The 12,788-nt window shown below is 42.0% G+C and overlaps 1 protein-coding gene across 1 annotated transcript in view; it reads left to right on the top strand.

The window, feature by feature from the left end:
- LOC131175889 (uncharacterized) overlaps positions 1-12,788 on the top strand; it is a 66,842-nt gene extending 54,054 nt beyond the window's left edge. Inside the window, exons 2-3 of the mRNA XM_058140571.1 lie at positions 11,060-11,118; positions 12,389-12,788. Coding sequence (XP_057996554.1) covers positions 12,393-12,788 — 396 coding nt within the window. The 5' untranslated portion in view covers positions 11,060-11,118; positions 12,389-12,392. The remainder of the gene's footprint in view (positions 1-11,059; positions 11,119-12,388) is intronic.

Consider the following 12,788-nt stretch of genomic DNA (forward strand, 5'->3'; position numbering starts at 1 on the left):
TCGGTACATTGCGGGGTTTATAATTTTAAATAAAATATATAAACGGCCACAGGGCAAGTCCTGCTGTCGGTAAAAATAATATAGGAAAATTATATTTGGAGAGTGTTTGACTTAGTAGATGAAAGCCAACTTATAAGTATTATACTTGTAATTAATTTGAATTTATAAATATTTAAAATTTTAAACAGTTATATGTTTGATTAAAATGTATAAGAGTGACAAATAAATAGTTAACGTATTTGATAAAAAATAATATATAAATATATTTATTACTAAAATGACTAAAAAGATGTAACACCCTTAATTTTTAAATTTATTATTTTATAGGTAAATATTAATATTTTATTTTATTTAAATTTTAGAAAATTATTTGAAATTTTTTGGATTTTAGAAATCAGGTTCGATTTTCTGAAAATATAAAACTTTGATGATTTTTAAAAATTAATTTAAAGCCTACATGGTAAAACTAAAAATATATTTGGACTCTACGAATTTTTCTGAGTTTTTTAGAATTTTTTTGAAATTTTTGGGTCTCGTTATGGGTCCCAAGGCAGAGTAAAAATACAAAAATTTTGTGTCCTGAATCGGACCGGCCTAATCGAACCAGACCGGATCGGACCGATCGAATTGGACCGGCCTTCTTCACCTTTTTCTTCTCCCCCGCTCGTTCTCGTTGCTCTTCCTCTCTCTCCCATTTTCTCTCTCCTCCCTCCTCCCCAGGCCACGCCACCACCTCCCCACCTTGCCGGCGCACCGCCCCAGCCCTTCCCCACCGCCGCCCGACGCTCCAAACGGCTGGAAAATGCACGCGAACTCCTCCCCTGCGCTCTCGCGATGCCTCACCTTCTCAGTCGAAATCCAGCAGATCCGGCCACCAATCCGATCGGGTCTTGTGTCAAACTTCATCTACACCTTGAGAGCTTTCCATAGACACCAAAAAAACCAAAATCCATCGAGCGATTTGCCTAATTTTTGTCCGGGAAATTTTAGCCCATTTCAACTTTTAGGCTAGATTTCTTGCAAACCGCGAACCCCACGAGAAAACCGAGAGTACCGAAGCGCTCCACTCGTCGAGACCTTTGCGGCAATATAAATTTCAAAATTTTTCGATATCGTTTTTCGGTGGGTCCCATGAAACTTCGTAGTGTTTTTTCGAGCACTAAATGAGCTTAGAAAATTCTGTAAAAATTATGTACTAACTCCCGTGTTGTGGGCTTCCTGTAAGTACCTTCAATTCGAGGAAATTCTACGGTTGCCTAGGTCTGTGAATTTTTAGCCAGACAGACAGGCTACAGAAAAACTCTTGGAATTGGGTCGAGATTTTGGCTACCCCACCATTGTCAGACGTCCCGAGTGCGTCCCAGGAGTCGGAATCAGCATAGGTAAACCCGAACCTTGCTTTTTCGTAATTTTCTAGTGCTTGAATTGGATTAAAAATTCATAAAATATTTGTGGCAGCTTAGTAATGATGCTAAGGACCGCGAGGCAAAGTTTTAGAATTTTTAGAACTCATTTGGGTAGTTTTTGCAAAAGGGTTAAATTATGAGGACTAAACTGTAATTTTACATATTGTGATTGATGATTGTTTGGATGGGCCCAGAAGGGGCTGTGTGATGTTGTGGGTGTATAGTTTGCGGATATAGAAGTGCGTTTTAAGCCCTTTTACAGGTTGGGTAGGTCCTAGGTATAGGGGAGACTCTACCAGATTTTTAGCACGATTTAGGACATCTTTGGTCTTTTTCTTAGCTTGTATTGAGTCAAATGTACTAAATAATTGTAATAAAAATTGTTAGGTGAGCCAGGACAGCCTTTCTCCTCCGCCCAGCCGTCACAGTGACTGCGGTTAAGTCTATGAGTAAAATATTAATTTTAATTGTAATTTCGATATTATTATATGTTCAGGTATGCCCATGCATCACTTATATGTATGTATCTATTTAGTTAAATAATAGGCACATTTTACATTGCATTCATAAATGTTAAAGTGCAATGGATGTTGTTGTGGTAATTTGGAGCAGTGTGCGTGCGTTGGCGTGCGCATGGTATAGTGTTGGATATGGACAGGACGGGTAGACACGACTTGAGATCTTCGCTGGGACTCGGTCCTTCAGGGTAGACACGGCTTGAGTTCTTCGCTGGGACCTCGTATTTAGTTTATTAAGCGAAAGTCCGGCTTGAGATCTTCGCTAGCAGAGGTTGAATTAAGAGGGCTGTATAGGGGATCAGCTCCCATATATATATTGTTTGACAGTGTTGGGTGTGTGAGTGCTCCAAATTGCCTTTTTGATGTGATTTGTATGACATTTATGATGATCTTGCATTTCACTCCACAGGGTGCATTAGCTTTAGATAGCTATAGAGATTATGGTTAAAATTAATATTTTACTCTCTGAGTCGAATGCTCACTCTTGTTCATTATTTTTCCAGGCTACAGGAGGATTATTGTTGTGGTTAACCTGCTTTTCTTCTTCGCAGGTCGTCTATTAATATCTGTAATATTTATATAATTCTGTTAATTCCTAGAATTTTCGCATGTGTTAGAAATATTTATTTGATTTGGGTTTATAATATAATTTGCCATGTTGCACCTATAAACTTATTATATGCATGTATGCTGGACTGGATGAGGGAGCTGAGCTCCCATTTGACTTTATGTTATTATGAGTATGTAGAGGGTGAGCTGAGCTCCCCAATTGATTATATATTGTGTTTACAGTTCGGATGAGTTAAAAATTTCTCGTTAAAAGGTCCATTTTATGGCCAGACTCTGTCCGGTTGAATTCTTGAAATTGGGTCCATATGGGTCATAGAGTTGTGTTGAGGAATAGTTAGGCTTACTACGGGCCTCGGGGGCTTTAGGCTGGCCTAGGTTCTAGTGCCGGTCCGGCCTATAGGTTGGGTCGTGACAAATGTGGTATCAGAGCTTAGGCTCCAAATTCATAGGAAATATTTGTCTAAAGTGTTGGGAAGAGTCTACTAGGAGTCACATGCGGAAAATAGGGTCCACATTCGTCTTGCATTGTCATCTTTGCTTCTAGTTTCTGCTTCATATAATTATGTGTAAATATGAGTCTATAGAGCTGTGTAACATGCCGTTTTGAATTTTTGTGGGCTAATGCTGCTAAATTTCAGGAAAATACGTAAAAGCAGAAGAGCTGCCACTGCACCAGAACCAAATGTGCCTTACGAGGTGTCGGCATAGGATGAGGCGCCTGCCCCGAGGAGGCGAGGTAGGAGGCCTAGAACTGCTCAAGTAGAAGAGCAGCAGTCCACCGCACTAAGAGGGGAACCTTATAAATAAATAATTAATTTCAAAAAGTTGGTGCCGAGTACTTATGATGTGTCAGATGATGCTTATCGATTTTTGGATTCCTGCAGATAGGCAGGGACAGAGTTGCAGTTGACTGATAGGAGACTTATAGAGTGTGTGCAGCATGTCATGGGGCCTATGCCTAGACAATGGGTGAATGACTACATATTACCTTAGATGGAAGGTTTGTCATGGACCCAATTTATGGAACTGTTTATCAACCAGTTTGTACCAGAAAGTTTTAGAGATCAAAATCAGTAGGCCTTTGAGGCCTTAAGGCAGAATAGCAGGTCTGTAGATGAATATGCTACAGAATTTCTGAAATTCAGCAGATATGCCCCTACAGCAGTGGCTACAGAAAGTATGAAGGTAAAAAGGTTCCTAAAGGGGCTGGAGGTATGCAAACCTGGCCATGATGTCTAATCAGTCTTTTGATGTGGTAGTTGATTGAGCCCGACAGATTGAGATTAGCTATACTAGAGATGACAGTGGAAGGGCAAAGAAAAATAGAGTAGAGGGTTCTTCAGGTGTTTCCCACATGGGTACTATGGATAGCGGAGGCCAAAGTCATTACAGAAGAAGAAGTAGGAACAAGAAGAGTAGTTTTAGACACAAATCTCGAGGATTCAAACCAGGGTACAGATCCAGCAGTGGTCACAGTTTGGGGTACAGCAGTTTTGGGTCTGGTTCAGGATCCTCCTTTATACCTTGTGCACATTGTGGAAGAGGACATTCAGGACCTTGTATAATGGGTTCAGGAGTATGCTTCAGGTGTGGCCAACCAGGTCACTTTGCTAGGGAATGCCCCGTGTTCAGCGAGTCACAGATAGGGTCACAGGGTTCTGTTGCAAATGTTCCTCGTCAGTTGTATCCTGGTGCTTCCAAAGATGGCAGCAATACCAGTGGCCAATAGGGCCGAGGACAAGGGGGACATGGATTTGGAGGCAGATCAGGAGGTAGAAGTCAGTATCAGGGTTCTACAACCCAGGGTAGGGGTCAAGCTCGGGTTTTCACCCTGACCCACCAGGATGCTCAGGCTTCCAATGCAGTTGTGGTAGGTATTCTTCTAGTCTGTTCCTATGAGGCTCGTGTTTTGATAGATCCGGGTGCTACGCACTCATTTGTCTCCCCAGTGTTTGCCATAAGATTGGGTAGAAACCCTACAACTTTAGAATACCCTTTGTCTGTAGCTACCCCGCTTAGTGACAACATAGATGTAGATATGGTTTTTCCAGGTAGCCCAGTAGTAGTGGATGGAAGAATCCTCCCAGCAAACTTGGTTCCTCTGCCAGTAATGGATTTCAATGTAATTTTAGGGATGGATTGGTTGGCAACTCATTATGCCACTTTAGACTGCAGGAACAAAAAGGTGTATTTCCACATACCTGGCATGGAAGAGTTTAGCTTTGATGGTGACAGGAGCATGGCTTCATATAATTTGGTGTCAGCAATTAGTGCTAGAAAAATGTTGAGGCGTGGATGTCAAGGGTATTTGGCATTGGTGAGAGATACATCTGTAGAAGGTATTAACATGGAAAATGTTCCTGTTATCAGAGAATTCATGGATGTCTTCCCTAAGGAGCTTCCAGGGTTGCCACCATGAAGGGAAATAGAGTTCTACATTGATGTTATTCCGGGTATAAACCCCATATCAATGACGCCTTACAGGATGGCACTAGCAGAATTAAAAGAGCTGAAGGAGCAACTACATGAGCTTTTGGACAAGGGTTTCATACGTCTTAGCACTTCACCCTGGGGCATTCCTGTTCTATTCGTGAGAAAGAAAGATGGGTCCTTGAGGTTGTGTATTGATTATAGACAGCTGAACAAGGTGACTGTGAAGAACAAGTATCCACTTCCTCGAATCGATGATCTGTTTGATCAGCTCCAAAGAGCTAGACTCTTTTCCAAGATAGACCTACGATCAGGCTATCATCAGTTAAGAATCAGGAATGAGGATGTGTCCAAAACAGCATTCAGGATAAGATATGGTCATTATGAGTTCTTGGTGATGTTTTTTGGACTCACTAATGCACCAGCAGCCTTCATGGACTTGATGAACAGGGTGTTCAGGCCATTCCTAGACCGTTTTGTCATCGTATTCATAGATGACATTTTGGTATACTCTCGGACCGAGGAAGAACACGTGTGGCATTTGAGGATGGTGTTGCAGACTTTGAGGGAGCACCAGCTATATGCTAAATTTTCAAAATGTGAATTTTGGCTAAAAAGCATCTCATTCTTGGGACACGTGGCTTCTAGTGAAGGCATTCAGGTGGATCCCAAGAAAATTGAGGCTGTAACTGATTGGCTTAGACCTACAACAGTCAATGAGGTGCGAAGTTTTTTGGGCCTAGCTAGCTACTATAGGCATTTTGTGCAGGATTTTTTCAGGATAGCAACTCTCCTAACTAAGTTAACTCGGAAGAATATTCCATTCATTTGGACAGATGACTGTGAGGAGAGTTTCCAAAAGCTTAAGGAGTGTCTAACCACTGCCCCTGTGTTGACACTACCGACGAGTGGTGAAGGATATAACTAGTACTGTGGCACCTCCAAAGTTGGCTTAGGGTGTGTTTTGATACAGAATGAAAAAGTAGTGGCTTATGCTTCAAGGCAGCTAAAGAGGCATGTGCAGAACTACCCCACCCATGATTTGGAAATGGCGGCTGTAGTCTTTGCACTAAAGATCTAGAGACACTACCTGTATGGTGAAGTGTGTGAGATATACACCGACCACAAGAGTTTGAAGTACATCTTCCAACAGAGGGATTTAAACTTGAGACAGAGGAGATGGATGGAGCTTCTGAAGGACTATGATTGTACTATCCAGTATCACCCTGGGAAGGCCAATGTAGTAGTAGATACTTTGAGCAGAAAATCTTCTGGCAGCTTGGCACACATATCAGTGGAGAAGAGACCATTGATTCAGGAAGTACATGAGTTGATGGATCAAGGTCTGATCTTAAATCTTTCAGATGAGGGGGTATTGTTGGCTCATTTTTCAGTGAGGCCAGACTTGCGAGACAGAGTCAGAGTTTCCCAGTACAGAGACCAACAACTGATGAAGATCATAGAAAGAGTACAGCAGGGAAAAGGTGGTGAGTTTGGATTTGCCAGTGATGGCGCCCTTATGCAAGGTTCCAGGATATATGTGCCCAATGTGGACAATCTCAGAAATGAAATCATGTGAGAGGCACACTATACACTATACAATGTCCACCCAGGCTCCACTAGGATGTACCATGATGTGAAAGATAGCTATTGGTGGAATGGCATGAAGAGGGACTTAGCAAACTTTGTGTCTAAGTGCTTGACTTGTCAGAAGGTGAAGTTTGAACACCAGAGGCCGTCAGGAAAGCTACAAGAGCTCCCTATCCCAGAATGGAAGTGGGAAATGATTACTATAGATTTTGTGACTGGGTTGAATCATACCACGCGGGGGTATGATTTGATATGGGTAATTGTAGACCGCCTAACTAAATCAGCTCATTTCTTGCCTGTGAAGACCACATATTCTATTGCATAGTATGCCCGGCTCTATATTCGAGAAATAGTTAGATTGTATGGAGTTCCTGCTTCCATAATATCTGACAGAGGGCCCCAGTTCACTTCTCGATTTTGGAGAAAGTTGCAGGAGGCACTTGGCATGCATTTAAACTTTAGTACTGTTTTCCACCCTCAAACAGATGGATAGTCCGAAAGGACAATCCAAACACTAGAAGACATGCTTCGCATGAGTGTTTTGGATTTTGGAGGTCAATGGGATGATCAACTACCTTTGGTGGAGTTTGCCTACAACAACAGTTATCATTCCAGCATAGGGATGGCACCCTATGAGGCACTCTATGGAAGAAAGTGTAGGTCTCCTCTGTGTTAGACGAAAATGGGAGAAGCGAAAGTGCATGATGTAGACCTAGTGCAGTACACTTCAGAGATAGTTCCTTTAATCAGGGAACGATTGAAAATAGCTTTCAGTAGGCAGAAGAGTTATGTAGACCCCAGACAGAGGGATGTAGAGTTTGCAGTAGGCGACTATGTATTCCTGAAGGTTTCTCTGATGAAGAGAGTCATGAGATTTGGAAAGAAGGGCAAGTTGGCACCTAGGTATATTAGACCTTTTGAGGTTACTGATAAAGTTAGAGCAATTGCCTACCGGTTGGAGTTACCATCCAACCTTTCTCATGTTCATCCTGTATTTCACATCTCCATGCTCAGGAAATACATACCTGATCCTTCTCAAGTGCTACAGCCGGATGTAGTAGAGCTGAAAGAATACTTAACGTTTGAGGAGCAACCTGTAGCCATAGTGGACTATCAATTGAGGTAGCTAAGATCAAAACAAATCCCTCTGGTTAAGGTTTTGTGGAAAAGTCAGACAGTGGAAGAGTGCACCTGGGAGTCAGAGCGGGATATTTGTAGCAAATACCCTTATCTATTCAATGTGTAATTTTGTACTTTATTCTACCTTGTGTAAAATTCGATGACGAATTTTCTGTAAGGGGGAAAGAATGTAACACCCCTAATTTTTAAATTTATTTTTTTGTGGGTAAATATTAATATTTTATTTTATTTAAATTTTAGAAAATTATTTGAAATTTTTCAGATTGTAGAAATTAGGTTCGATTTTTCGAAAATATAAAATTTTAATGATTTTTAAAAATTAATTTAAAGACCACGTGGCAAAACTAAAAATATATTTGGACTCTACGAATTTTTCTGAATTTTTGGGGTTTGTTTTCGGTCCCAAGGCAGAGTAAAAATATAAAAATTTTGTGTCCTGAATCGGACCGACCGAATCGAAATGAACCGGTCAAATCGGACCGGCCTTCTTCTCCTTTTTCTTCTCCCCCACACGTTCTCGTTGCTCTTCCTCTCTCTTCCGTTTTCTCTCTCCTCCCTCCTCCCCACCTCGCCGGCGCGCTACCCCAGCCCTTCCCCATCGTCAGCCGGCGCTCTAAACGGCCGGAAAAAGCGTGCAAACTCCTCCCCTGCGCACACGCGACGCCTCACCTTCTCGATCAAAATCCGGCCGATCCGGCCACCAATCGGACTGGGTCTTATGTCAAACTTCATCTACACCTCGAGAGCTTTCCATAGATACCAAGAACACCAAAATCTATCAAGCAGTTTGCCCAATTTTTGTCCAGAAAGTTTTAGCCCATTTCGATTTTTGGGCTAGATTTCTCGCAAACCGTGAACCCCACGAGAAAACCGAGAGTACTGGAGTGCTCCACTCGTCTAAAGCTTCGCGGCAATATAAATTTCAAAATTTTTCGATACTGTTTTTTGATAGGTCCCATGAAACTTCGTAGTGTTTTTTCGAGCACTAAATGAGTTTAGAAAATTCTGTAAAAATTATGTACTAACCCCCGTGTTGTGGGCTTCGTGTAGGTACCTTCAATTTGAGGAAATTCGACGGTTGCCTGAGTCTGTGAATTTTCGGCCAGACAGACAAGCCACCTAAAAATTTTAAAATTAGGTCAAGATTTTAGCTACCCCAATGTTGTCAGACATCCTGAGAACATCCCCAAAGTCGAAATTAGCATAGGTAAACCCGAACCTTGCTTTTTCATAATTTTCTAGTTCTTGAATTAGATTAAAATTTCATGAAATATTTGTGGTAGCTCAGAAAATTATAATTCCTTTTGCATTAGCTTAGTAATGATGCTAAGGACCGCGGAGAAAAGTTTGAGAATTTTTAGAACTTATTTGGGTAGTTTTTGTAAAAGGGTTAAATTATGAGGACTAAACTGTAATTTTACATATTATGATTGATGACTATTTGGATGGGCCCAGGAGGGGCTATGTGATGTGATTGAGTTGTGGGTGTATAGTTTGCAATATAGAAGTGCGTTTTCAGCCCTTTTGCAGGTTGGGTAGGTCCTAGATATAGCGGAAACTCTGTCGAATTTTCGCCATGACTTAGGATATCTTTGGTCTTTTTCTTAGCTTGTATTGAGTCAAATGTACTAAATAATTGTAATAAAAATTGTCAGGTGAGCCGAGACAGCCTTTCTCCTCCGTCCAGCCGTCACAGTGACTGCGGTTAAGTCTGTGAGTAAAATATTAATTTTAATTGCAATTTCGATATTATTATATGTTCAAGCATGCCCATGCATTACTTATATGTATGTATCTATGTAGTTAAATAATAGACATGTTTTACATTGCATTCATAAATGTTGAAGTGCCATGGATGTTGTTGTAGTAATTTGGAGCAGTGTGCGTGCGTTGGCGTGCCTATGGTATAGTGTTGGATATGGACAGTGTAACACCCCAAAATTTTATTAATTATGAGTATTTTTGATATTTGAATTTTATTTAAATTTTAGGAATTTTTTTGAGATTTTTCGGATTTTAAAAATCGGGTTCGATTTTCCGAAAATATAAACTTTGATGATTTTTAAAAATTAATTTAAAGACCACGTGGCAAAACTAAAAATATATTTGGAGTCTACGTATTTTTCTGAGTTTTATGAAATTTTTTCGGCATTTTTGGACCTCGTTTTCGGTCCCGAGGCAGAGTAAAAATTCAAAATTTTGTATTTCGAATCGAACCGGCCGAATCGAACCGGACCGGATCGGACCGGTCGAATCGGACCGGTCTCTTCTCTTTTTCTTCCTCTTCCTCCTGCGCGCGACGCTCTCCCCTTCTCTCTCTCTTTTCTCTCTCCTCCCCTCCCCGGCCACCGCCTCCCTGCGTCCTTCCCTCGGCGGCGCCTCTCCCGGCCGTCGGCCAGCCGGCGGCCAGCCGGAAAGCGCGCGATTCTCCCCCTGCGCGCCGCCTTCCTCGGCCAAATCCGGCCGATCCGGTCACCGATTGGACCGGTCTTGTGTCCAAAACCATCTACTCGGCGAGAGCTTTCCATAGACACCAAGAACGCCAAATCCATCGAGCGGATTGTCCGATTTTTGCTCGGGAAGATTTTCGCCATTTCGACTTTTGGGCTAGATTTCTAAAACCGTGAATCCCACGAGAAAACCGAGGCTACCAGCACGCTCCACTCGGCGAGAGCTTCGGGATATTAATTTCAAAATTTTCCGACAACGCGTTTTTGGTGGGTCCCACTAACTTCGCGTTGTTTTTCCGAGCATTAAATGAGCTTAGAAAATTCTGAAAAATTTATGTACTAACCCCCGTGTTATGGGCTTCGTGTAGGTATTCTCAATTCGCGGAAATTCGACAGTTGACCGGGTCTGCGAAATTCCGCGATGCACTCCATTACGGAAAAGTCTCCGAATTGGGCGAGATTTTGCCTACCCCATTGTCGACGTCGGCGCGTCCCGAGGTCGGAATCGGCAAAGGTAAACCCGAACCTTGTTTTTTCGTAATTTTCTAGTGCTTAAATAGGATTAAAAATCCGTAAAATATTCGTGGTAGCTTAGAAAATTACGATTCTTTTTGCAATAGCTTAGTAATATTGCTAAGGACCGCGGGGCAAAGTTTTATAATTTTTAGAGCTTGTTTGGGCAGTCTTTGCAAAAATGATCAATAATAAGGACTAAATTGAAATTTTGCGTATTGTGATGGATAATTGATTTGATGGGCGGGAGGGCTGTGTGATATGATTGAACCTGTTGATATATGGATTGTGAATATAGAAGTGCGTTTTTAGCCCTTTTGCGGGTTGGGTAGGTCCTAGGTATAGGGAGACTCACGGATTTTCTACGACTTAGGACGTACTTGATATTTTTCTTTGTTTGTATTGAGTCAAATTTATTAAATAGATGTAATGTAATTGTCAGGTGAGCCGGGACAGCCTTCTTCCTCCGCCCAGCCGCCACAGTAATTTGTCGTCAAGTCTGTGAGTAAAATATTAATTTTAATTATAATTTCGATATTATTATATGTTCGGATGCCCATGCATCACTTATATGAATATATTTGTGTAGTTAAACTCTAGGCACGATTTATGTTGCATTCATAACTGTTAATGTGCCATGAGTGTTGTTGTGGTAATTTGGAGCAGTGTGCGTGCGTTGGCGTGCGTGTGATGTGGTGTGGACTATGGATAGGACGGGGTAGTCACGGCTTGAGTTCTTCGCTGGGACCCGTTCCTTCGAGGGGTAGTCACGGCTTGAGTTCTTCGCTGGGACCCTCGATTTGGTTTATTAAGCGAAAGTCCGGCTTGAGTTCTTCACGGCACCGTGTTGGATTTAAGAGAGGCATGCGAGGATCGGCTCCCAATATATTATGATTGATGCTACGAGTGCGTGAGTGCTCCAAATTACCTTGTGATGCTATGATGTGAATATGATGTTAATGTTGCATTTCACTCTACAGGTTGCATTAGTTTCAGATAGTTATAGAGATTATAGTTAAGATTGATATTTTACTCTCTGAGTCGAACGCTCACTCCTGTTCAAAAATTTTTACAGGCCACAGGAGGATATTTTATTCTGGGTTAACCTGCTTTTATCCTTCGCAGGTTGTTTATCCATGTTTGTGTAATTTTAATTACTCCTAGAATTTCCGCATGTGTTAGCAGTATTTATTTGAATTTGGTCTGTAATATTTTTATCATGTTGGACCTGTAAACTTAAATATGTTATGCATGTTGATGGATTGGATGAGGGAGCTGAGCTCCCATTTATTTTATGTTGATGAGTATGTGGAGGGTGAGCTGAGCTCCCCAATTGAGTATTTATTGTGTTTACAGGTCGGGTGAGTCAAAAACTCCCCGTTGGAAAGTCCATTTTATGGCCGGACTCTGTCCGTTTGTTTTCTTGAAATTGGGCCCAAATGGGCCTTAGAGTTGGGTTAATGAATAGTTAAGGCTTACTACGGGCCTCGGGGGCTTTAGGCTGGCCCAGGTCCTAGTGCCGGTCCGGCCCATAGGTTGGGTCGTGACAAATGTGGTATCAGAGCTTAGGCTCCAGATTCTTAGGGAAAATTTGTCTAAGTGTTGGGAAAAGTCTACTAGGAGTCACATGCGGAAAATTAGGGTCCACATTCGTCTTGCATTGTCGTCTTTGCTTCTAGTTTCTGCTTCATATATTGTGTGTAAATATGAGTCTATAGAGCTATGTAATGTGCAGTTTTGAATTTTGTGGGCTAATGCTGCTGAATTTCAGGAAAATGCGTAGAAGCAGGAGAGCTGCCACTGCACCAGAACCAAATGTGCCTGACGAGGTGTCAGCACAGGATGAGGCACCTGCCCCAAGGAGGCGGGGTAGGAGGCCTAGAGCTGCTCAAGTAGAGGAGCAGCCACCCCCAGTACAGGATCAGTCCTTTATGGCACAGGGTTCCATGGACCCAATGGCAGCTACCCTAGCTGGGTTACAGAGAACCATCGACATGATGGCTCAATATATGGTCCGCCCCCCACAGCAGCAGCAGTTCACCGCACCAAGAGAAGAACCTTACAAACAGATTGTAAACTTCAAGAAGATGGTGCCTGGTATTTTTGATGTGTCAGATGACGCATATCGGTTTTTGGATTCCTGCAGCGAGAGCAGAACTACTGATTGGTGA

The sequence above is a fragment of the Hevea brasiliensis genome, chromosome 18 (assembly GCF_030052815.1).
Source record: "Hevea brasiliensis isolate MT/VB/25A 57/8 chromosome 18, ASM3005281v1, whole genome shotgun sequence".
NCBI classification, from domain to species: domain Eukaryota; kingdom Viridiplantae; phylum Streptophyta; class Magnoliopsida; order Malpighiales; family Euphorbiaceae; genus Hevea; species Hevea brasiliensis.